The 27,509-nt window shown below is 36.5% G+C and overlaps 1 protein-coding gene across 1 annotated transcript; it reads right to left on the minus strand.

Moving 5' to 3' along the window:
- Window positions 1-27,314, minus strand: LOC145781139 (uncharacterized). The gene is made up of 13 exons (XM_082592902.1): window positions 27,088-27,314; window positions 26,305-26,580; window positions 22,113-22,430; window positions 20,276-20,548; window positions 18,961-19,278; window positions 17,570-17,839; window positions 13,761-14,078; window positions 13,172-13,441; window positions 12,467-12,784; window positions 11,456-11,584; window positions 9,179-9,267; window positions 8,489-8,566; window positions 1-346 (listed from the first exon to the last, which is right to left on the minus strand). Exons 1-13 carry the CDS (start codon window positions 27,308-27,310, stop codon window positions 311-313), a joined length of 2,916 nt encoding a protein of 971 aa, XP_082449028.1. The 5' UTR covers window positions 27,311-27,314; the 3' UTR covers window positions 1-310.
- Window positions 27,315-27,509: the final 195 nt, after the last annotated feature.

A 27,509-nucleotide genomic window follows, 5' to 3' on the forward strand; every position in this document is an offset into this window, starting at 1 on the left:
ATAAATGTGTCGATAAATCTTTGGTAGAGGGTTTGCTTTGTTGAACCATAGAGAAATAAAACAGAGTAACCTTAGCAGGTTTAACATGATGTATTACATACACAAATATAACATAATTTATTAGGTTTATTTTAATTGTTATATTTTTGTGTGCAAAAAAAAGTATGTAAAACCCGCTAAGGTCACTTTGTTTTATTGATCAATAAACGAAATATTCACAAAACTTGATACAAGTGACGATGAGATGATCTCGACAATTACTACGTTACATGTTCAACAATGTTCCAGCAATCAGATCTCCAGTAAGTTCTTAAATCACATTTGTCCATCTCCAAAAACTCTTCACCTGGAAAACAACAATACATCATTTCAATTTCATACCCCGGGTGACGTCACACAAGGAAGTAGGAATTCTTTGCTGCTGTTGCATTGGCGAGAACGCGTACATGTCCATGGATTTAGGAAAGCATAAGCGATCAGGAAAATAGAGTATGGTTTACGAAAATAAGAGCCTAACATTTCAGAAAGGAAAAAATAAACATTACAAAAAAAAATCGTTTTCCTGAATCACACTTTTTTCCCTTCCGCTCAAGATTCTTTTCTTAAATTTATGGACATGTTCGAGCTCTTACCTTTTGCATTAACTACAAAAGTGACACTTATAAGAAAGTATTTTGTGACGACTTGAAAAGCAAAGTTTGGTTTCAAATTATGATTGACAATTTCAAATGGTTTCTAATTAATCCAACTTGAAATTGACGTCACAACAATTACTGAGGTCATAAATATTGTGTCTAATTGAGAAAATTGCTTTTTTGGACGAACTTTTACATTGCTCATTGTCTGTTTAACATTTTGCTTTGTTAAAACTCTGGAGCCGTCTCAATTTTCTTTTGTAGGCCCGCTACTGTACTTTCGTATATACTGTTGCGCAATCAAACTTGCGTAGTAGGGAAATGGGAGAAACTTGTCGCTGAAACGTCATAAAATCGCTATGAGGAGTTTGAAACAAATCCGGCAAAGGACTTTATTTCGTTGGAAAAGTTTAACTGGCGAAAAACATTAGTGCAAAGAAATTATGTAACAAAAATGAAACAAAATTTTGAAATACACCATATTTTGCTTAACACTCTCATACGCGAAACTATAGCTCATATCTCTTGATCAAGCACTTTATGTGCAAGCTCGCTCGACTTACACATCATGACTCTTTTTGCGTTGTAACATTCTCCTGCATCTGCAATTCATGCTTTTTTTCAAGCACGTAACAAAACCAAATTGCTACGATTTCGAAATGGAAGACGAAGATTTTTCCGTTAAAATGAAATGAAATTTTTGTTTCAAAAACTTTAACGTGAAAGCAATAGCTGACTAAGTAAAATCTCATTGAAAAGCCAAGTTAGTGATTATGTTAAAGCAAAGCAAGTGTACCCAATACAGGTGAAAACTGTAGTCTATTAAGATTTAGATTAATAAACAAACATTAATAAAAATTAGATTGTCCACCAGTGAAAAATGGATTAGTTAACCTATTCAAGCAGGTGTTTGCTTGGGTCGATGCAATCCCTGGGTCGATGTTAGCTTAGCTTTGCTTCATGCAGCCCAACTAAGCAAGTAGGCACAAACTAAAGAAATTTCTATACTAGCTGGACTAGTGGTTCTTAAACTTTTTGAGACACGCTTCCCTTTTACAACTCTAACAAAATTCGCGCCCCACCTTGTTTCAAAATCAAAAAACATTAAGCGGAACAGCAATTAATTTCCAGGTAGTTGCATTAATGCGAAGAGTGTAACTTTTTAGTGGATGCCAAACGTTTAGTTTGGGATTAGTAGCAGATAATGCACATTTTCCAATTTATCTCACAACTTAATTAAACGCTGTCACAGAGAATTTTCCATTCGCACATAATTTGTGGAAGCAACCTTTCAATAAATCAACAACCAACTGAATGCTGCCTGATTTGTTTTGCTTATTTTCCATTCAATTTCTTGGTAGTATTCTGCAAACTTAAAGGCCTACTAAATGAATATTTCAAACGGGAATTAAGCATTAAAATGCGTAAACTGAACATTCAAGAATACATTTCAAGAAAAATTACCGAAAAAAAATTGTTTGCAATGGCGCTGGCAAGGCCCAAAGTTCAATGTTTCATTTATTTTCATTTTTTTTGAAATAACTAAAAAGTGCAAACACTGCTCGAGAGAGTACGTCACAAAAGACAGCAATAACAAAAGCCACGTTAACACATCTGATGTTTCAGATCTGATGTTTTGAGCAAACTGTCTGATGTTTTGATGTTGAAATGGGATGTTTTGATGTACATACATACATAGCCTACAGTTAAATCGCTCGCAGTAACAATTATTGCGAGATCAGCTGATTGGTAGTCTCTTGTGACGCAGACTGTACACTGTACAGTCGCACGCTTTGCTACTCAAGCCCAATCTCGTTTTGAAAGCTTTGACAAAAGCACGCGCGCAATGGTGGTCAGACCGCAATGGGGCAAAATTTTATTGAAAATTGTTTTATGGTAGCATGTTAAACAGAAAGAACGTGGAAAATCGCTAAGTCAGGTTTTTCCTTTAGTATCCCTACCCTTTGTTTACCGTCGGGACTCTGAAGTCCCGCTGCGTAAAAACGCTCTCCTTCATCCCCGAAAGATTTGAGAAACATTTTTTTCTGTTTAGTACACCAAACGATGTGAGTACTAACTCCAGATGTTTTCAAACAAACAAAATTCACGCTTGGCTGGGTCGCAATGTGCTTCAAAGTTTCAGTTTTGAAAAATGTTTCAAGTTGCAGTTTGACCAGTCAGTCGAAATATTCAATCATGTTTTTTGGTACAAAAGCGACAGTGTTGGACTTTGTTGAGTTTTTTACACCTTATGATATAGTTACTGTTAACAGATGACTAAAGAAAATAGGTAAAGCTTGTTTAGCTCGTATTTTACAGGTGAAAAACTACAGTGGGACTCAGAAGTCCCGTCAGTGATTTGCTGACATTTTTAGGTCAATTCTCTAAACTTTCGGTATGCTGGTGGTGTATGGTAAATTGTGTGTTTTATATCAAAGTTTTATATCGAGCATGTTAGTCAGGTACTTTTAAATTGTTGTAGCCCACATAGTACTACCCAGACAGCAAAACCTGTAATTTTTACATTGATTCAACGTCTGCAGACGTTGAATCAATGCAAAAATCACAGATTTTGTTAGTGTTTCACAGATTTAGGTAGTAATTGGGTAAAAATCACAGATTTGGGTAGTGTTTCACTGTGAAGTTGATGTATGTTTGTGTGTTTATGGAATTGCACAGAAGCTGAACTATGGTGTATTATTTTCAGCAAAGTTTGTAAAATTACGGCTTCAAAATGAGTAAAAAATATCAACTAAATGATGCAATGGTAATATTGGAAAACTTTCCAGATGATTCTTCATCTACAGATGAAGAATCAGATTTTGACAGCGATACTGAAGTTGGAAATGATATAGATCTAACTGATACAGATTATCTGTGTCCGGATGTTACTGTAATGAACAATACTTCTAATGAAAGTGACGCTGAAGAAGTTGGTGATACCAGTACATCTGCTTGCACTGATGAAGTTGCCAGTACATCTCGCAGTGTTCGCAAGAAATTATGGAAGAAAGCAAATGTGAATATGGAAGCAAGCAAATTTGATTCACCCCAAGGTATGCTATACAGTAGGCCAAATGCAAATCAAAAAACAAATTAGTAGTACTTGCAGGTACTTGTTTGATTTACTTCTAAATTTAGCATTGTGTATATTTTTGATCATGCGTGCAATAAAGTTCATGGATATTATGTGCATTGTAAATAAGCTATATATATCATGATTTGAATTTTCTTTGCAGGACCTCAAGAAGCTATGTTTGCCACTGCAAATACCCCTGGAGACTACTTTCTGCGGTTTGTTGATGCTGACATCAGACAAATGCTTCTGGAACAAAGTAACCTATACCGTGTACAGAAGCAAAGGTCTGCAACTGTCATGTCAGAAAGAGAACTCTATGGCTTTTTGGGAATCAATATGTTGATGGGCTATCATAGATTGCCTTCATGGCCTCTTTATTGGAGGGCAGATTTAGATGTAAATGTTGCACTGGTTGCATCCACAATGCCTCGCAATAGATTTGCCCAAATATTGTCAAATTTACATGTGAATGACAATGCCTCCATTCCTGAAACAAATCAGGATAAACTGTACAAAGTTAGGCCTTTACTAACTAAGATAAATGAAAAATTTCATGATTTGTATTGTTGCACAGAGAATCTAAGCATTGATGAAAGCATGATTCTCTTCAAGGGCAGGCATTCCATCAAGCAATACAACCCCATGAAGCCAATAAAAAGGGGATACAAACTCTGGGTGCGGGCTGATATGCATGGATACATCAGCAAATTTGATGTATACCAAGGCAAGGACTGTAAAAATGATGAGCTTTATACAGATTTCGGATTAGGTGAAAAAGTTGTGCTAATGTTGACGGATGATATAAAAAACAAATACCACAAAGTATATTTTGACAACTACTTCACCTCGGTGAAGTTGTTAGAAACCCTGAAGAGAAATCAAGTCCTTGCATGCGGGACAGTTCGACCCAACAGAAAAGGGCTCCCAGTCCACACTGTTGCTTCCGACAAGCAACTGGACCGTGGCCAGTTTGATCACAGAGTGGCAGAGGGTTTGGTTTACTACAAGTGGATGGACAGGAAAGCAGTCCACATGCTGTCCAACTTCCATGGGACTGAACCAACATCCCTGCTAAGGCGACTAAAAGACGGCTCAAGGAAAGAATTCCAATGTCCTGTGGCCATCAAAGACTATAATGCATTTATGGGTGGAGTTGACAAAGCTGATATGCTTTGTGCTCTCTATGGCACCAACCGCAAGTCTAAAAAATGGTGGCACAGGATTTTCTTTGGTGTGATTGATAGAACAGTCGCCAATGCCTATGTTGTGTACAAAAAGCTTGAGGAACAAAACTGCTCTCTCTTTGTTGGACTTCCGCAGGCAAGTGGCACAAACTTTGCTAACCCTTGGAAGAAGCAGCAAGGTTGGTAGGCCATTGCAGACTCTCTCACCAAATGTCACAAGCAACAAAAGACGCAAGTCCAACTTCTCAGTGTCCAAATCCATGCGTTTGGAAAATCGTGGCTGCCATTGGCCTGTGTTTGTAAAAGAAAGGAGACGTTGTGAAGTTTGTTCTGCCAATGGTTGTGAGTCTCGCCCACATTCAAAATGTTCTTATTGTGATGTATTTTTGTGCTGCAATCAGCAAAAGAACTGCTTTGTGGTATTTCATGAAGTCTAATAAAGTGTGTCATTGTCGTTTGTTTTTTAGTTTCTGCATTATTTGAACCATCAACAGTGACATGTTCGTCTATTTCTGTGTGGTTTCCTTATTCACAATATTCTGAATGTGTGTTCTTGTCCTCTCGATGTCATGTATTACTTGTCAATATACTCCATACATGTGGTATACTATTTCACTTCATGTATTGCATTGATTTTGGCTATCCTCTTTACTTCTGTTGTGAGAATATTATCATCGGACTGATAAAACCTCCTGAAAAGTAAATCCTGACAAGCTTCACATACTTGGAAAAGCTTTGAACCACTGACACAAGCCTGATCAACGAGATTGGCCGAGTAAAATTTTTTGCTGTAGAAGAATTGTCTGAATTATTCCATCCACTAGGTGGCTGATGAAATGTGAGCTATCCTTAAAGTGCGTTGCTCTAGTGCACACCCTGAGAGTTGAACCAGCGCCGCTTGCTGTTGTCATTTTCCGTCCACAAAGCCCAAAACTCAATCGCGGTAAAGCACCCTTGGCAGCAGTAGTCATTATGCACTTTAGGCGCATAATACCTGTCGGGACTTGTGAGTCCCGTTGCACAGTTTCCATGGTTACGGTGGATGCACAGCAAAATAATTTTGCAGTTAAGCATTTGGGATCATAACTAGACGGTATACGAAAAATCGCAATTTTTTTTCATAAAAAACGCACCGTGGTAAACAAAGGGTTTTAAACTGCAATGTTGAATAGAAGGAAGGTTTTTGAAATATTGTTGAAAGATAAGGGATAGTTGATGGAACGTATATGGCTCACTCATTGATAATGTCCTCGCATTTGCAATCTAAGTATAGCTACTACTCTCGCTATTGTAACATTTGTAAGCTATGGCTTGTGGAAAATCCCACTTCTGTATGGGTAGGTTTTACTTCCTTGTATGGCAAAAAGAAGATTCTTGGCAATAGTAGTCCAGCATAGTTGTGAAGATACGTTTAGTCATAATTCGGGCAGAGTTTTTCAATTTCTTGTGCCCCCCTTGTGAGCCTCACACGCCCCCCAAGGAGGGCGCGCCCCCCAGTTTAAGAACCACTGAGCTAGAAATTTTTTTACTTGTATTCACAGAAAATGTCTTTGCTATAAGTAATTGTTGTTGCTATCAGAAGAAAAAAATATGTCTTTCTTAACCTCGATGTAAACAAAATAATTAGATTTAATAATTTGCGCTGATGAGTGATAAAGAAAAATAGATAATATAGCTCACGAAATGATTGTATTGGGAAACCCAATCGATATTTAAGGTATGCTCAAAGACCTTAAATTTTTTCCACTTTTTTATTTACCCGATTTCTTTCGAACATGTCTACCGTGCAAAAATATCAATTGTTATGTTGATTCCTTGGCTACCACAGGCTGAAAATGATAATGATCAATCTAAGTATCTTTTCGGTACAAAACTGCATTCATTAACAAATGATTATTATGCTTAGTCTCCTTGTGACTACTACCATATGATTCTCAACCCTTTGAATTGAACATTTATGTCCCCCTTTCATTTCTCATAGTTCATTTATCTCTCATTCGTGTTCTGAACTTTTCACAATAATAACCCAATTGACCAGACAAATGCAATTGTGATATTCTTTTGCGAGATATCGCATCATGTCTCTTGTCATTTTTTTGGAAGCCAGCTTTCTCTTTTCCTTGCTTAATAACCATGCTCTTGCGAGAAATTTTTCGCTTCTGGCTTTTAGAAACATATCCATAGAGAAACAATTAGACTATAAAACCGTTGAGCGCGCTTATGCAGATGATGCTTGGAACAGTACCATGAGCCAAAGTCGTGTCATTCGTCTTGTAGAGTGACAGTAAATCATTTGAACCATCATGGTAAACACACCCAAGGGCGCAGGTAGCACAAAAGTTTGGAGGAAGAAAATAAATATTTTTGCACATATAAGTGAGCTCGGCAACGAGTAACCGAAGATGGAGCACCAACAAGGGGATCTGCTCCCCCCATAAAATACCTCAACATTCTGAGACTACTTCCAGATCAAATCGATGATAAAACTTTTTCAAATGATGCTGTAACAGAGTTTGAAGGTTTTATTTAAAATATTTCTAGAGGGAGAGCAATTTCCCTAATGATTGCGCCCTTGTCTACACTTTACAAACAATTGTTTGTAAAATTAATTCTTCGTAAAACAATTCTTCCTAAAGCATTTTTTCGTGCATGCAGTTAAAATTTGATGTATACGAAGAATTGTTTTACGGATTTCATTTTACCAAAAACAGTTTACGAACAATTGTTTTACGAACAATTGCTTACGAACAATTGCTTTACGAACAATTGCTTACGAACAATTTGCCTATAACCACCCACTACACAGTGATTTGTGACTTGTAGCCTACACATAGCACTGCTCGTGTTAAGACCTCTTTTCAATTCCTTTACGTTTGTGGGTTTCTGTAGCTATCCTGCAGTAGGCTTCCTATAAACGTAACAATGAACGACAACATTTCAATAAAAAACGGAAGTTTCACTCTGTGTATGTCAATGACCAGGCCTACGTCGGTGGTTCAAAGCGTATACAAACATACAAACCTGCTTGGATTAAGCTTTCAGAAAAGGCCTTTTCTGTCCGAGATTAAATATTCCCATAATCCTTTGATCAATTAAAGTTACTTGAAAAAGGATTAAGAAATAACGTTTGACAGCAGCGCCATATATGCTTCTGTAGAAGCACTACTTTGATTTCTCAAACATTATCTACAGACAAATGTAAAGCAATTCTTACTACTAATTTAATATACATAATAATTGTAACTCTTCGTCTTTGCTGTGAGCTTCAAAATGGAAAGATTTATCAAAATTGTGTTTATACTTTCCAGGTTTATTGACCAATAAATGTGTCGATAAATCTTTGGTAGAGGGTTTGCTTTGTTGAACCATAGAGAAATAAAACAGAGTAACCTTAGCAGGTTTAACATGATGTATTACATACACAAATATAACATAATTTATTAGGTTTATTTTGATTATGTTACATTTTTGTGTGTAAAAAAAGTATGTAAAACCCGCTAAGGTCACTCTATTTTATTGATCAATAAACGAAATATTCACAAAACTTGATACAAGCGACGATGAGATGATCTCGACAATTACTACGTTACATGTTCAACAATGTTCCAGCAATCAGATCTCCAGGAAGTTCTTAAATTACATTTGTCCATTTCCAAAAAGCTCTTCACCTGGAAAACAACAATACATCATTTCAATTTCATACCCCGGGTGACGTCACACAAGGAAGTAGGAATTCTTTGCTGCTGTTGCATTGGCGAGAACGCGTACATGTCCATGGATTTAGGAAAGCATAAGCGACCAGGAAAAAAGAGTATGGTTTACGAAAATAAGAGCCTAACATTTCAGAAAGGAAAAAATAAACATTACAGAAAAAAATCGTTTTCCTGAATCACACTTTTTTCCCTTCCGCTCAAGATTCCTTTCTTAAATTTATGGACATGTTCGAGCTCTTACATTTTGCATTAACTACAAAAGTGACACTTATAAGAAAGTATTTTGTGACGACTTGAAAAGCAAAGTTTGGTTTCAAATTCTGATTAAAAATTTCAAATGGTTTCTAATTAATCCAACTTGAAATTGACGTCACAACAATTACTGAGGTCATAAATATTGTGTCTAATTGAGAAAATTGCTATTTTGGACGAACTTTTACATTGCTCATTGTCTGTTATGCTTCATGAGTAGGCCACAAGAAGGATAATAGTTTGCTGAAAAAGTAGCTTGGAACAAGGATTTCAATCCCAACCTTACAGCTCTGGTTTTAAGTTGGATCAACTCACAGTTGTGCGTTTAAATAAGAATCTCTGCTGGTGCTTTATTACAGTGGTTGTCTTCAAAGGAGTTGTTGCGTCATTCTTCACGATTAAACCTGACAACATAATCTATGTTAAAATATCTTTGTATCATTTTCTGGCTCAGAAAGCAAGTTTATCGTTTTCTATGTATTTTAAAGCGCAACTAAATCTACACTATCAGAGATTCAAATATAAATTCAAATGTCTAAATCCGCCTTGTAACAAAAAGGGTAAGAAAAGTCTCCACATTTTATCACAATATATCGATACGAAAGTTCCAACACAAAAACTAATTAATAAGACTTGTTTTTTGTCGTATCCAGGCTTTCACCTGGTGGTTGAAGATTTAGATTAAGTGGACGGGAAGGCAAGGAAGCCAATCATCAATAAGACTAATAAATATAAACAAGAAAGCAATAGTATCTCATAATGTAGTCAATGCCACCCTTGCACAAAAAGTGTTATTAAGGCAGGGGTTCCCAACCTTTTTTATCCGGTGGACCCTTTTAGTCAATATCCAAATCTAAATCCCCCCTATAAATTTAGTTTGTTAAAAACTTTTTTACATTAATATTTTAATCTAAGTTTTGTAAGATAAACTAAACTTTCACTAGTAATAAGCTTTTTAGCCTGTAATATTCCTTTTCATACTAAAATAATTTAATTAATGAAGAACGTTGCTGAAAATTATTTTATTGAAAGAAAAAATCAAACAAAATAATATACAAAGACCAGGTGAAAGTCTCCCTCAACTATGCAAACATTGATCTGGATTAATGGGAACAACAACTTGCTAGTGACAGATCACTATGGAGAAAAAGAACTATGGATGGAACAAAAATTTTCGAAAAAAAAATAGGATAGAAAAAGCCCATGAAAAACGAAACACTAGAAAAGCTAAAACTACCAAGTCCCCCACCATCCCTACAATGTGATTTTTTCTAACAAGTTGAAAAACCTGATTTTCATAGATAAGTGGAAGCAAACGGAAGGATACTTCGAATAGATTTCTCTGCTACTTTGGGATAGAAATTACACGTAATGGCCAAAATCAAGTGATAGATTTTTGCTCTGAATAAGTCTCTTGTGCAAGAATCCGTTTTGAGTTCTAAATATTCATTCTGCAATTTATCGGGAAGTTTTTCCATCAATAATGTGAATGAATTTCTTTTTAAATCAAACTCATCGTCATAAATTTCAGGAAAATATCGAATGAATTCCAGTTCTAATGCTGTGAGATGTTGCAAAATCAATTCTTTTTCCAACTCTGGAAGAATTTATTCTTTCCGTCAACAACCAGTACCGATGATAATTCTTTAAATATGGTGACGTGTTCAATTGTTCATTCTAACTTTCTTCTTTGAATCATCAAGCTTGCTAGTGAAAGCTTCCAAAGCATCTTTAAATGCTTAGCGGTACTGGCATCTGCTCCTGGAAGGGCCACCCAAGCCAGGCTGGTCGAAAGGTAGAGGCCAGACAATACGTAGTCACCCCGCGATCAGGAAAGCAAAGCCTTCTAGTACTTTAAGACAATCTCCTAATGACATAAATCAATCACTTTTTTCCAACCTGCCTTGAGCCAGAAGGAAGCAGTACAGTTCGTAAATTAACATGGTATCAATGTGTCAATGGCTCATGGATACAGATAACTCATGTTGATGTGCTATCTGCTTCAAACGGAGATGGCGATCGAATATGGACCAAATATATTAACCAAATAAGCAAGGAATCTAATCCACCTGTCATCATTCAGCAATGAAACAAATTCCAATTTTATTCAAAGGTCAAAAAATAATTTAAGCTCGTCTATGAGCTCAAACACTCGCTTGGTTACGTTTCCTCTTGAAAGCCATCGAGTATTTGCATGAAAAAGAAGTAGGCCTACGTGATGGTTTGCATCCATGTCTTTGCACAGTTTCTTAAATAATCGGGAGTTAAGGGCTGCTCCTTAACGCTTTAAAGCTCTGGTCTAGGCCAACTTACTAGGCTTAAAAAGCTTTACAATCCTAAAACCAAATTCTCCCTTCAAAAATTGCAAAATTCCCCTCTAGTGGGGAATTCCGCCCCGGTTGGGAACCACTGTATTAAGGAAAGCTACATACTAAAGTTAATTCGATTTTATGAAGCATTTCCGGTCAGATGGTTTGCATTGTTTTTTGTTGAGCAACATAAAAGGTAAAGCTAGCAATGAATAATTAGATGTTACTCCTATATTAGGTCTACATAAGTTGAATCAAAACTTCCTTGCAAAAAGAAAATTACCGTTTTTTGTCAAAGATACAAAAGTAGCTAATGGATTGGAGAAAATCGTCAAAGCGCAAATTCCAGGACCAGGTGGCTTCCATTGACACGAAGAATCAGTTTCGGTACTCATATCTTGATAAGGTTCATCTATAGAATGAATAGCAATTAGACAACGTTTTCTTTTGATATGTTCTATAATGCAGGTGCATTAGCCTGCAGTAGCCTGCAAATGTGGTAGAAAAATTATTTTGATGATTGAATTTGCAAAGGTAACTACAGAATTTATGAACTGAACAATGTTTTTGACTGATTGCAGCCCATACACAGTTCAATGGAACCAGTCTTTAATATTTTGTTTCAATCGTTAAGGACAAATCAAAAACGTCTATAAAATATCAAAAAGGAATTTCAGGACAAATAAAAGTTAACTACAACGTCTATGTCGTTTATATACATCTGTTTGGTAAAGCTTCCAAATAGAACTGTTCTTCAGCAAATGAAAACGATAAGCCAAAAAAATCATACTTTTTGAACTTTTAAAATAAAAATCTCCAAAGCCAAACTTAAAATTTGAAATGGTTCATCATGAATAATGTGAAAATGTAATAAATTGAAAATGAAATTACAAACTTGAAAATACTGTGTGCGTTGGAGTCGGGGATTTCTAGAAGTACTGGATGCAAAACTACGTTCTCAGAGTAGGGTGTGTTAAATAATAGTGTTGCCAGTTTTTGTTTTAGCCTTAATGCTGTTTTTGATTTGTTCAAAAGTAAATTAAAGGTTATTTGATAAATCAATTCCAAAATTTGCAAACACACAATTTCAAAAATAATTAAATTTAGCTTTTGTCTGAAAATGTGCACAAAACATAGCAACACTTTTGTACGACACACCCTACTCTGAGAACCAACATGGCGTCAGTTGTGCTTCCCTATATATTCTTGATTGGAATAGTAAGAAAATGAACCAAGTTTAAAGTTTGACATGTTCACTAAACCGCTTATTTAGTTATAAAAGTGAACTACTCACTGGTTGTTGAGACCACAGTGAAAGCTGTTTTGCTACTTTCCACCGAATCAAGACTATTTGTGGCAATGCAACTCACTGCTGTAAACGTGACGTCAACCGTTTGATTGAACGAACAATGACCGTTTGTAGCATCGACAGTCCGAGAGTGGCGATCACTGATGCCATCATATATCACCCATCTACATCGATTGACAATTGGACTTGCTTTACTTGAACAAGTCATGACAAGATTCTCACCAGACCGAAGATAATATTTCCCATTCAAACGAACTAAATGATCAGATTCAAAGATGTTGATAACAACATTAACAGAAGCGTCTGCAACACAATCAAGTTTAGAAAGTTTTTGATCACAGTATTGTTATTTCGCTTGAAGTGTATTCATTCCGATACATTAAAAAGAAGGCAACAAAAGGGAAGCGTCCAAATATTGTGACTTGAATGTATATTGTTTGTCGTATCCAGGTATATAGGCCTACGCTGGTGGTTAAAGATTTAGATTAAGTGGACAGGAAGGCAAAGAAGCCGATCTTTGTATCCACCTTTAACCTTCAGGCATGCCTTTTTCAACTGTTCTTCAAAATACAGAGATTAAATTTACAAATTTTTATTGCTTCAGAAACATTTTGTTTCAATTAGTGATAGCAAATTAAAACCATCCTATAAACTTTTGAGTTAACACTTTAATACAATCTATGAACTTACAAACAACGTCTATATGTATCCTTGTAGTAAAGCTTCCAAATCGATCAGTTGTTGCACAAGTGTAATTTCCAGTATCCGATGAACTTATTTGTGTCAAGCTGAGTGTAGAAGTTGTAGAAGAAAAACCATTTGGACCTTTCCACAGATATGTTGTACCCAAATCACTTCCATATTCAACACAACAAGACAGATCTAGATCTTCATCTCGTTCAACGGTTAATACCTCGTTTCGAAGTTTTGCATTGCTGGAAATGCTTAACTTGACCAATCCTAAAGGTAACAATACAATATAGATAGCCTTCATTTTCCATGTTATCTTTAAATAACTTCAGTAAAAATTAAAGTAATTTGTTTTCATCAACATGTTGACAACTGTGAAAAAGGGAGCGTACTTCCTGGCTATCAACACAAGGCTTTACACTCACTAACATATAACATATAACAACTCTTTTTTTATTTTATGGTTTGAGTGAAATACAAAATGATTTCAAAAGTAAATGAACAATTAAGAAAACATTGACTAGAAAAGTTTTCTAAGTAACCACACAACAATGTCATGAAAAAGTAAATATACAAGCATGTTGCTTACTGTTTTGTGGGACTACAATATGCCCTTCTGAGTTACTCTCCGCTGATCCAAGACTATTTGTCGCCGAGCAACTCACTGACGTGAATGTGACGTCAATCGTTTGATTGAACGAACAATGACCGTTTGTAGCATCGACATTCAATGCATAAACTTCACTGCTGCCATCGTAGAACCTCCACAAACATCGATGGACAATTGGATTAGCTTCACTTGAACAATTCATGATAAGATTTTCACTAGGTTTAAGATAATATCTTCCATTCAAAAGAGCCAAAGGATCAGACTCAATGATGCTGATGACAACATTGTTGGGTGGATCTGCAAAGCAATGACAAACTCCCAATTTTAACAGTTATTTTTACCCACTTGTTGGTATGGAATAGCGATCATAAAGCATTGTTTTGTGTATTATGTATTAGGCTATTGATTTTATCTCGCTTCTGTAGTAGATTTATTCTTTTTTTAAATAGTCAAAAAACATAAACAGACTAAAATGTGTGGGCTCCTGAACAGCGGTGGGGCACGGGAGGCCGTTACCACAGAGCCTGCTCACACATCCATGTGGTCTCTGCTTTTACGTGAATACGATGAGGACATTCTAATCCATAATTCAGTTACTGAATTTATGATGACTATTATGAATCAATTATTCTGATGTATGTTTAGCTCGGTGGCCAACTAGAAACAGCATCATAGCCCACCACTGGGCCATGGCCCACCAGTTGGGAACTACTGGCTTAGATGATTTGAAGAAAATCCAGAAAAGGGGAAACGTGTAAGGATTATCTAGTTTGCACAAATAATGCACTCTACTTCGAGCGTAATACATTATACAGTTGATGATGTGATCTGCAGTAGGGTGGCTCATTTTCCTTGATGGTCTTTAAAATTTTTGTCAGTTTGGAATAATGTTCCATTTTGCTCACTGATATTTGCAAACCAAAAATTTTTGTTGGGTTTTGACCTTTGACCCTGGTTCACCCAAGGAGAAATTCTGAATTTTTCTGAAAAATTAGTAAATTTCGAAGTGGTTTAGCAGTATGTGAAGAGGGGATTTCTCAAAATTTGACCACGTGATTTTTACGTCATTTCCTCTGTTAACTTCCACGTGGAACATCTTCACCCTACTCCAAGTCTGAGAGTCACTAATAGTGCATGCTTTTAGTATCATTTTAGTTGATTTTACAGATTTTCGCAGTCAGTGAATAACATATAGATAGACCAACAAAAACTTTTGGCACAAAAGATGAGAGTCATTTTAGAGTATTTCAGGGCCCCTGATTCCGAAAATGCACTTAGTTTTTTCGAATTGGCTCTAGTTTTCGAGATATTCGACAATGAAGATATTTTTGAAATCGTTACTCAAAAACTTTCAATTAGCAAATTACTTATTTTCAGCCCTGTTTACCATTATGATGTCATAACTGCGCTTGTCTAGTTCAATTGGTTCATAATGCACGAAAGTTCAAAACGCAAGCAAAGGTTGAAATGAACTGTGTTTAACGTAAAGGGGACATAAATATTCAATGAAAACAGTTATGAATCAGTAAGCCTACATCACAAGAAAAATATCCCGAAAGTCATGTGTTTATGAATGCAGCTTTATATTAAAAAGGTAGGCCTACTGAAATGGATACTGTACAAATACAATTTTATTCTAAGCCTTTGCTAAGGCCAAGTCTTTGCTGCAAGAATTTTTTTCTGGTCTATAGGCTAAATAAATGGCATATAGGCTAATAAAATATGCCTTTGACAAGTAAGATGCTGTACAAACAACCCAGATATATTTTACTGCATGAGGCAACGCATTCTGCGATAGACACAGCGCTATATAAAAACAAGCATTGTTATTACTTTGACATGAAGCTGGGTGATCAAGATAAGTCCTGGATTCCTCCTAAAGTATGCAAACATTGCACTCAGTCAAACCCGTTTCTGGGCTCAAGGCTAAGAAGTTCAGAGTGCCATGGCATAAAGAGAGCCGTGGAATCACCATAAAAATTGATAATTCTGTACGGTGAGCATGTTCGAAGGAAGTTGGAACAACATGTTTCCATGGAGTGTGCAAGGCAGTCATTGCGTGGACGTTGCTATTTCTGTTTTTTGTTTGCCCTCTCTTGTTTCAAGTGGTGATTTGCTTGAAACAATAGGAAAACGGGCATGACTGAGAGTAACCTCAATACCTTCAGTAATGTTTTGGAGCAAGGTCAAGCTTTTTTCTCAAAACCATTTCTACCACCTACTGTAGCCTAGTAGTTAAAGATTTAGTTATCAAAAGTGGTAGCTGGAATCTTGGCTAACTCAAAAACTAGAGCCAATTCGATAAAACGTAGCCTAGTGCATTTTCAGAAACAGGGGCCTCGAAATACCTTAAAATGATTCTCACATGTCCTGCTTTTATATAAAAAAATTGTTGTTGGCCTGTGAAAATCGATGAATATCGTCAAATGATTCAAGAAACTGAAAGCAGTAGACATTTACTACAGTGAACGGTGCACAAAGAAAATCATGTCTGAAATGTGGTAGAATTCGACATTTTGAGAGTAATACACGTGTCAGTGTTCATGGAGCTGCTAATTAAACCACTTTGCTTGTGTTACTGCCTCTTATTGTGTCCATTAAGATGCTAGAGTACATTAGAAGATAGCGAGTGAGCAGTTTCAGGGATAAGTGAAAATTCAATATTTAAAAAAAAAATTCAAACCAGGTGAACCAGGGTCAAACGTTAATATTTTTTTGTGAAATTTGGTATAGGAGATACATTTACCAAAAGGAACAATATTACAAACTGACGAAAAATTTAAAAGAAAAAAAAACAATATTTTCGAGATTTTGCGCCAGCCTAATCTGCAGTTTATTCTTCTTTGCTGTAGTCATAGATCGCGAATAATTCCAGCACTCATTTGTTCATGGTTGAGCAGAACGTTTGACGCCATTGTTTCAGTGATTGAGATGCTGTAAATGCAATGGTGGTCTGCTCGCATAGATGACCAGGTGGGGGTACACGCTGCCGTATTTTTTTTTACAGAGAATGCTGAAAAATACAGACGAGAGATCTAATTTCCAAGGCCGCATTTTGAACTCCATGCCATGCGGCTGCCAAAGCGCGTAAAGTCGATAACGCAGACATTGTCTTTCCTTCGCCATCCATTAACTTCAGACAAGAAAGCAATGTTGTGGTTAAACTGGAGGTATCGCTTGACAAGGCATGAAAATAAGAGCTCAATTAGTTTGCACACTCAGAATCATAGCACCCGGTGTAGTTTTTTCGACGACCGCGTAGAGTAATTGCATTTCTGCGGTTTTTATAGCACAACAAAAGCCTTGGGAAACTTAATCTACATAGTAAAATGTAATAGTAGTTCCGCATGGGTTGATTAATTTGAAAAAGGTAACGATTTCAAGTGGCATTTCTGTAGTTTTTGTTTTTTGTTTCATCGATTGATTGTTTGCTCCATCACTTCACGGATCGCTCGAAATTGTAGCAACGAGCTTATAGCCATGGTGCAATGATTAGCACAGTTAGCTAAGGACATGAGAAGTTATCCAGAAGAAATTTGTCAGAAAGAGAGCTGTTATTTTTCATGCCAAAATGTAGTTTTTACGTTACCAAACACTTTTTTACAAATAAATATTCTCCTTTAGAATAACCTACTTTTCCATGTATGTCTTCAGGAAATAATAATAGGACAAAATGTTAGTTACTTGCAAACAAATATATACACCCTTTCAGGCACATTCTGTTTGACTCATTGATCACAAACTGAAATCACTTATAAAAATAACTCCAATGCAATTCAAAAACTTACAAACAATGTTTATATATAGCATTTTCGTAAAGCTTCCAAATCCATCAATCGTTGTGCAAGTGTAATTTCCAGCACCAGAGGAACTTAATTGATTATGGGTAAGCGTAGAAGTTGTAGAAGAAAAACCATCTGGGTGTTCCCACTGGTATGTCGCATCCAACTCATTCCCATATTCCACTGAGCAAGATAGGTCTAGATGTTTATCTTGTTCTGTGGTCAGCACATCGTTTCTCAATCTTGCACTGCCAGAAACTTTGAACTTTACTGATCCTGAAAGTAACGAGACAATCAGCGTAGTCAAACAAAATACGTCATACATCATGTGCATAGTTTGAAACAAATTAAGGCTATTTGGGTAACTGAAAAAAATGGACATTTAAATATAGAATAATACCGTTCGCTGGGAATTTAATTAAAAAAATATTAAGTTCTTCTGGTAAACAAAGGCCAGGCTAACACAAGATGTAGAAAGTGATAACCAGCTTTAATGTGAAGTATCGTCAGTTGGCAAGACCTAATTCATGAAGGAATTGAAACAAGATATAACAAGATCTTCATCGTCCACCAACCGTGATTGCACAGGACATGAATTAATCCTCATGTTGAGGGTGTCCGTGTCTGTCTGTTGAAAGCGAAGTCTTCTTCTCCACACGTCGCGATCCTTTTGGTTGGCGGATGCTACAACGTCAACGTATTTCTTATTTCTTCTCAAGGAAGTTTGTGTCTACCTTGACGCGCTGTTGACGCAATGCAATGTTGACACATCTGACCTGCGAGATCCCGCTGGTGCTGCGCTTAACGTGTCCAAGTCATTTCAGTCTGCCCAATTGGAGGACTTCACCAACGTCTCTTATTTTAACCTTGGATTAAAGAGTCTCAAACTGGATGTTGTCCTCAAGCTTGACCAGGAAGATCCATCTTATTATCGCTCTGTCATGACGTTGTAGACACTTGACGATGTTTACTGATGTTGTCCACATTTTGGAACCATAGAGAATGACACTTCTCAAACAGCTTTAAACTTGACCTCTGATTGTAGCGACAAGTTGCTTGCTTACGAGGATAGGGAATTTTCTGAATTTTTTTCAGGCTGACTTGCACCGCAAAAGATATCAAAAGATATGATATCTCCAATGTAGTAAAAGTCAGCTACTACGTTAAGAGTGCCACCTTCTAATACAAAATGTTTAGCTAAAAGATAACACTGCAGAACTTTGCCGATGATAGTTGAATACTTGCTGCATTCTCTTGAAGTGAAACGTAACTTGATTTCTGAGGTAAAAATCCAGCAAAGATAATGTTTAGTCTACTAGAGTATTTTATCTAAATAAGCATGCAACAACTTATCATAAAAGCATTAAACGCTCCCTTCTTCACAAACTGTTACTTACTGGTTTGTGGGACTACAACAACCTCTTTTGAGATACTCTGCTGCGAACCAATACTGCTTGTCGCAATACATCTCAGTGACGAGAACATGATGTCAAGCGTTTGATTGAATGAGCAATAACCGTTTGTAGCATTGACAATGTTAGAATGGCGCAGAACGTTAAGGTGATAGAACCTCCATTCACATCGATTGACAACTGGATGAGCTTGGCTTGTGCAATTCATTACAAGATTCTCATCAGATCGAAGATAGTATCTTCCATTCAAAAGAGCTAAATCATCAGACTCAATGATGTTAATAACAGCATTGGAGGGAGCGTCTGCAAAACAATAACAAGTTTAAATTCCTGTTGGCATAAACTACATCAACTAAACGTATTTTCAACAAAATTTTATTATCTTTAGGTGTGGGCTACTGAAAAACTTGCAACAAAAGGAAAAAGAATTATGAAGCCAATACCACGTGCAAGTAATATAACACTGAGATAATAGTCTATAGCAATCCTAAAAATTTTATCTTGCCACCCCAAAATATATGTTTTAATACTACTAAGTTACAACATTTTAATACAATTACAATTCGTGTTAAATGACGTTTGCTCCTAACAGTTGGTTTTGCCCAGTAAAGCTTTGTTACTGCTTCGTCATGAAATGTGCTTCGCACCAGCCTAATTCTACATGTAGAAAAAAAAAACAGGCATTGGTAAAACTACAAACTTAGGCTACATTCATATCAGTTTGTATCCTCTGTGGATCCTTCTCTAGTATCATGGGCCAATCCTATAGATGTTTGCTGGTACACCGCTTCATTTTCTTTGAATTTTAGGCTACATTGCCTGAATAACATTTTGTTTCATTCAGCGATTCAGTCATGTGCAATGAACGGCCGCAGAATCGCTGTGGTGAGAGCCTTGGAAAGACCCTCGAAATGATGCCAGTTCGACATTGCGAGCACATGGCTATGTCTTTGGCAAGACAATGAATGACATGTCGGAAGGTGGATACGAAGATTGACTTTCTTGCATGGTAATTTAAATCTTTAACTACAAGACAAGCCAGGATACGACTAAAAAATGGAACAGAAATTGAAAATATTTATGAAATAATTTCAAGGATAAATTGTAGCAATTGCAAATAAACTGCTTAATACAACTAGCAGAGCTAATACAATTATAGAAAATCTAAACTGGCTAAATAATGGGCTAGTTAAGGTTTCATGCTAGATAGTCTAGCAATCATCAGGCGCGTCAGTAAAAAGCAAGAAACAAAAAGTGGAAAGCAATCAAGGAAAAGCTTAAAATATGAAGTTTGACTTACAAACAACGTCAATGTATATTCTTCTAGAAAAGCTGCCAAACCGATCAGTTGTTGTGCAGGTGTAATTTCCAGTACCGGCTGAACTTAGTTGTCTCAGTGAAACCTTAGATGTCGCAAACGTTGAACCATCCGGATGTTCCCACTGATATATCGCACCCAACTGACTTCCATATTCAACTGAACAAGACAGATCTCCACGAAATATATCTCGTTGTATTGCCAATACATCGTTCGGAACGTTTCGATTGTCACTAGTTTGTAGCGTTAGTGATCCTAAATGCAAAAGCATAAACTAGATTCATCATGAAGTTCATGAATTGTCATTTTTGTTTAATAATTTTTACTTAGTTAAGTTACTAATTTAAGATAGTATTCACTAAACTACTTTATCTAATTGCAAACAAGCAAACAACAATTAGAGATTTGACTTCGGGTAGTGGCGTACCCAGGGTATGGCAGGCATGACTCGAGCCATGGGCACCACATTAATAGGGGCGCAAAAATCGGTTGGTAAAAAGTAAAATTTGTGACTTCAATTTGACTTCAATTATGACTTAAATTTGGCCTGACCAGAGCATACCTAACTTCCTGAAGTTATCACACGGATTCGTAGTAGAACACACCAATGTTGGGATTGGGAATGATTCGCTATCAGTTTCTTCAATCTCTAGTTAGCATACAACTCAACGGTCACAAAACCCGCCAACATGCCAAGAAATGTCGGCGACAAATTAAATTATTTAATATTAGTTTTTACAAAAATATGCCCGACTAGGGTCGTTTTATTTTTATCCTCAGCTATCCGACAAAAATATTCGTACTTATACGGCCACGGTCAATCCAGGGTTAAACCACAATAGGCTTCGACCCTTCGTTTTGGAACAAGTAGATTGACGCGCTTTAGTTGGTTTGTAGCGGTAGGGCCTAATCTGTATTTAAAACATGGCCAGTAAGAGACACTAGCAAACAACTGACATTAACAATACATACGACATACCAACGATATTAGAAAACAGTAATAACTAGAATGTCATAACAAACTTGTAGGCTTTTTGTTAGCCTACAAACTTATGTCCAATAATTCACTTGGTAGTAGGCTACAGTATACACAGCGTCAGATGAAAAAGAAAAGGGAAGCCGCGTTAGCTAGCTTTTATGTTGGAAATAACTTGGAAAGAAGGCACAAAGCGCAGCATTCTATCAAATTGATGAGCTTTGCAGAGAGAACAAAACTTGCACAACGAAACAATCTCACGTGACTGCCTTTGAACATAATTAAACGGCAATAACACATTTATTTTCCTCGTGATTTGTTCATAAAAGACTTGTATGCAATATTTAACTTACATTATTAAAAAGGGCGCACATTTAAACTTTGCCATGGGCGCCATTTTGCATAGGTACGCCACTGACTTCGGGACTAAATTAGACACCTCAGAATGGAAATTTCTCGAAATTTTTACCCTGCTATTCTGTTTTGCGGAACAACAAAGAGAGAAAATGCAAGCATATCAACGAAATAAAACATGTTGTTTATTGTAATGCTAACCCAAAAATAAAAAAAAAACTTCAAAAGTGTCTTCATTAAGACGATTTCTGATTTGCAAAATATCCAAAAGCTAAAAAAGCAATTTTGGCCTCAACTGATGCGCATTTGATAGGTTTTTTTAAGTGTTCTGGTTTCTTGTATTTGATCCCAGCATCGTTTAGAATAGTTTGACACAGATCACACTTAATTTCTTTCCTGTTATGCAGTATGAAAAGTTTCGCCACGCGTCAGATGTACGCAGTATCAACAATATCATTAAAAATTATGAAATACAGATGTGTTACTTACTGGTTTTTGAGACTACTTTGAAATATGTTTTGGTACTTTCCAAATTACCAAGACTATTTGTCGCAATGCAACTCACTGCTATGAAAGCGGGGTCAACTGTTTGATTGAATGAACAATGATCGTTTGTAGCATTGGCAGTAGCAATGTCACGGTAACTTTTACCAACGTGAAACCTCCAAACATATCGATGGACAACTGGATTAGCGTCACTTGAACAGGTCATGACAAGATTCTCATCAGATCGAACATAATATTTTCCGTTCGAAAGAACTAAATAATCAGATGCAATGATGTTGATAACAACATTGGTAGGAGGGTCTGCAAAACAATATCTCATTAAAAAATGTTGGTGCTACCAACTAAATTTGCTTTAGTAACTTAGTATTGAAAAATAAGGAAAACTGCACTGCTTATGAAGTTGAACACACAAGATTGATGTTGCGTTGAGTCTGAAAAAAAAAGACGTCACGGTTAGCCATGCGCGGATGATTGTCTGATCTATGCCTTTGAAAGCGTGGTTTTCTAAGCTGAATGAAAGTATGTTGTTTATTCGAAATACGGCAAAACACATCGCGTGGTAAAAGTTAATTCGAATAGGCAAGTTGATTGCATATGTTCCCTAGTATCTATCTAGTATATACTTCAATGATTTGTTACAAACAAAAAACAATTGAGATTGAGACCTTATAAATAAGATATTTACCCTTTCTCTATTTTATTCCTTAATTATGATTTGAAATACACATAATGAACCATCCCAATGAATGGTCGAACCATCTCTATTCCCTAGATAACCTATCACCAGCTTGAAAAACACTGTTTTAACCCTTAGAAGGTTGGGCTCCTGGAGTCTTGCTCAGTTTGGGGAGGCTGTCGATTCTTCTTATGCTTTAGGAGTGATATCTCTGTTATTTTTTAAGGCACGGTTTGAAAATTTGGGATTCACTTTGTAAAATTATTCACGCTGAGCATATCCGAAAATTAAAACTATGTGAATTTTAGAACTGCTTATATACGTTGAAATGTTGAAGTGACTTATGACTTTTGGATTATTTTGCGGATTGCGTGAGTTTACACATTATTTTTTGGTAGAGTAATGAAGAACATGCATTGCAATGTCGTGATTACATTTTTTTTACATAATCTCAATTTGAATCTATATTTTTTATGCAAAATAATATAATAATGCAAAATAACATATAAGTAGAATAGTCGCAGCCTCAGTGGTTTTAGAGATACAACTGTTGATACAAAAAAGTTGAAAACAATTCACTATCATGTACTTTTTCTAATTATTTAAAAAGGCAAAAAATGTTCATTTGCGCATTATTAGAAATGCAATTGACATGGATAATTTTTATGTTCCTCAATACTCATCTTTAAAACTTCAACGTAGCTTCAAATAAAAGGTTTGGAAATTTAGAACTCAAGCCCGTTGGAAATGAGAAAAAATTCACGAACTCATTTAAAAATCATAAAAATCTTCTGTTATCTTATTACTGATGTTGATGGCATTACGCCCATGCAGATCTCTTAATGTTCAATGTAGTACCATGCATGCATATTTGTCAACATTCTAGTGGAACTATTCAGCTGACTCGCATTGTGTTCATTAAAGCAACTACGCTATACTGTAAACTTATGTTTTATTTCTATCAACTTTGTGTTAATTAGAGTTTGTTCGCCGCATTCTTTTGCCTGGTCGCGCAATGACCGTGGAAATATCTTATAATTATGCTTCTATTATGTTTAATTTATTACCCTTTCTTTTATTGTTTAGAGTGGCTGCTTGACTATTTTACTAGAAGACCTTCCAGGTCATTTCGCTGCCCCCCGTTGCAGTATTCACACAGTCTACTGTACGTGATCTTTCGTTTTATCAATCAATCAATCATTAACGCAAAAAAATTAAAGCATTGAGAGTTTTATCAATCAGTCTGTTTCTTAATTTTGTGACAAATAGTCTTAGGGATGAATAAGCCCCTTAAGGCTTCACTGGAACGAGTTGATTGTAAACTAGGCAAGATAGGATTTTTTAAAGATTTTAAGTTCTTTTGTTTGTAGTTGAAAAAATACTTTGCTTTTACACTAATGTTTGCTGTAGAGGAATGGCCTCGCACTTGTGATTTTCACTTTTCAGAAATAAAACAAACTCTTTAGAAAGAATCCTGACCTTGGATTCTTTAAATAGGTCAATTTCAACGTTATCTCGGTCCTCTTCCATATGAGTGTCAGAGCTCTCTTTCGAAAAGAGATTTTACTGAAGATGTAATTTTTGACTTCCGAGTTTGGTGTCTAAATTGGTCTTCGTACTGGTCCAGATAGCTTTGCGACTTGGAATGATTAAATCAGTTCAACATTTTCCCTTTTTTGCACACTTTTCTCCAATCTCTCTTGCAGATCTCCACTGATTTATGTTCAAGTCTCCTAGCTTCTTCAGGGTAAACCTGTCTATTTTTTAACTTAGACGAAGATCAGTGTTCACTTTGCAAATGCATTTGACTGTCATTTGAATAACACTCAGAGCTTTACAAAGCTCTTTGATCGTTTCACATTCATCTTCCGAAAACTTCGCCTAAGCCTAATTATCGCCATCATTATTTTTTACGTAGCTCGCACAAACGGCAAAGAAACTTGAAGAAGCTATTTCTCTGAGTTTTGCAATCAAGGAAGAGAGTCTTATTTTTCCGAAGAAGGCAATATTCTGATGTTGTAAATTGTGATCATTACGCACCATGACTGTTCTGAATAGCTTTCATTGCCTTGCAAACTGTTGCAACGACTGTCTTGATCTCGTCGTCGTTCGTATGAAGCAGGAAATTTGTGGTCAGCCGAATAGAAGGACTTGGAGCCAACTTTTCGTCAGATCGTCAAGAGTGCGGAGGCCTGTTATTCCATTGGGAGGGGAATAGATGGGACACCCAAAGATGATGTGGTTGGCTGTTTGCTCCGTCGCACTGCACTGACACGCAGCAGAGTCCCTTATGCCCCAGCGTGTCAAGCAAGCATTGAAGCGGCCAACTCCCGTTCTTAGTCGGTTCAGTGTCACCCACTCCCATCTCTGAAGCTCAGAACCAAGTGGGAGTGAAGAGGCAGGAGAGACATCGAATAGAACGAGGCGAGACTTTATTTTTGGTACAGTGCTCAATTCCTCGGACCAGGCATCTGACGTACTGAAATCAGCGAGCTGGAGTTTTGCAGCGTGCCTTACAAAAGTGTGCCGTGATGATAGGCGTTGTATGATTGGGACGTTGTATGATTGGGACTTGATCTCAAGAGATAATAGGTAGAAATATGTAGCGGACGCAACGCGTTCTAGATTGAGACGCCCGTTCATACATAGCCGTCAGAGCGACAACAACACCTCTGGGCACGATGGTGGCGAGGGGTGATCATAACACACGGTCTTCCATGTTTGTTTTTTTTAGAGTGCAGGCGTAAAGGCGAGGCATCACAGCAGGCATACTATCAGCATATGGATCGAAATCCAGAAAACGGAAGGCAAAGCAAAAGGTTGAGCAGAGTCGACCAACCTAACATCTAAGACAAGCCATAACATTCTCAAAAGTAGTTACAAAGCAAAAACTGCTGACAACATCAGGACAAAGCTAATAAAAACCCGCACCAGAAACTAGGAATATCAACAATACTACCGTACCATGTTACTGAAATCTGAAGTCACACACCATGGTTGCAGCTGCTGATTAAGAGCCAAACACGATAATACGATATATATAACCCTTACAACTACGCAGCCTACAGCACATTTTCAACACTTTAAAATCGTGTCATAAAATTGGTCCAACGTAATTCTGCATTGCGGGGGCAGCAGGAGAAAACGGTGTATGCATTACGTAATATGTAGCTAAATGCGATCAATGAGTAAAAGACAGAGAAAGAACAGCTGGACTGAATTGTTTAAACCTTTTCAGATACAAATCTTTTTCACATTTTGTCTGAAAACCGGGTTTTAAATAACAACACATAGCCAAACAACTGGTTTTGGATACCCGGGTTGAAAACATCAATGACAACCAACTGTGGTAAGCTCATTAGCGTATTTAACCAATTACACCACCACCACAGGTAACACGCACCAGAAGCATTGTTTTGTATTAATCACTATATACAGTATAGGAACACAACTACGAAAAATTAAGTTACATAATTTAAATACAATTCACAAACTTACAAACAATGTCTGTATATATCCACCCAACAAAACTTCCAAATCGGTCAGTTATTGTGCAAGTGTAATTTCCTGCATCTGATCGTCTTAAATAACTTAATGAAAGCTGAGAACTTGTAGAAGAAGTGGAATCGTCTGGATGTGTCCACTCATATGTCGCATCTAACGTACGTCCATAAAGAACAGAACAAGAAATAGATCCATAATATTTATGTCGTTGTATGGCCAACACATTGTTGCGACGATTTATATTGCTAGGAGCTCTGATTTCGACTGCCCCTAAATGCAAAAATATTAATTACGCACTTTGTCATGACAAGTTTGCATCAAATGTACTGACTGAAACAAATTTAAAAAAATGTATTTGTTAGCAAAGTTATTAGTGTATTTATTAGTGTTATATTATGAAATAGATATTTTATTAGTGAATTTATTAGATTCTCTTTGAATAAGACTATACTGAAGAAGCCACGCTTGTGTGGCGAAAGCTATATAAATAAATTGATTTTTCTGCTTTTGTGTGATACTGTCTACTTTGTTTCAAATATTTTATCCCATTACGCATCCTATTGGATCTTCAGTAAAACCATAAGAAGAATTGATGAAAAGTTTAATAACGAAGTTTTGTTTTGGAATTTTGTTAACAAAACTTGAAAAACTATCTATTTGACTGTTTGAGTGAAATATGAACTGGTTTTGAAAGCTGCCAATAAACAGGTTAGTCAACATCTAAATAAACACGCAATAATTAAATGAAACACTATCAAATTCCATTATGTTACTTACTGGTTTTTGGAACCACAATGAAAGCTGTTCTGCTACTTTCCACTGATCCAAGACTATTTGTTGCCAAGCAACTCACTGACGTAAACGTGACGTCAACCGTTTGATTGAACGAACAATGACCGTTTGTTGCATCGACAGTCGCAATGTTGTGGTAGGAGTTCTCAAAGTAGAACCTCCAAATGCATCGATTGACAACTGGATTAGCTTCACTTGAACAATTCATGACAATATTCTCATCAGATGGAAGATAATATTTTCCATTTATACGAACTAAATGATCAGATTCCATGACGCTGATGAAAAAGTTTGTAGGAAGGTCTGCAAAATAACATCTCAGTGTTATATCATCAAAATAACATCGACGACATGCTTTCACGTTCTTACCAAACACATGCTAAATTTATTAACAGAAGAAAAGTTGC

The sequence above is a fragment of the Aplidium turbinatum genome, chromosome 12 (genome assembly GCF_918807975.1).
Source record: "Aplidium turbinatum chromosome 12, kaAplTurb1.1, whole genome shotgun sequence".
NCBI lineage: Eukaryota > Metazoa > Chordata > Ascidiacea > Aplousobranchia > Polyclinidae > Aplidium > Aplidium turbinatum.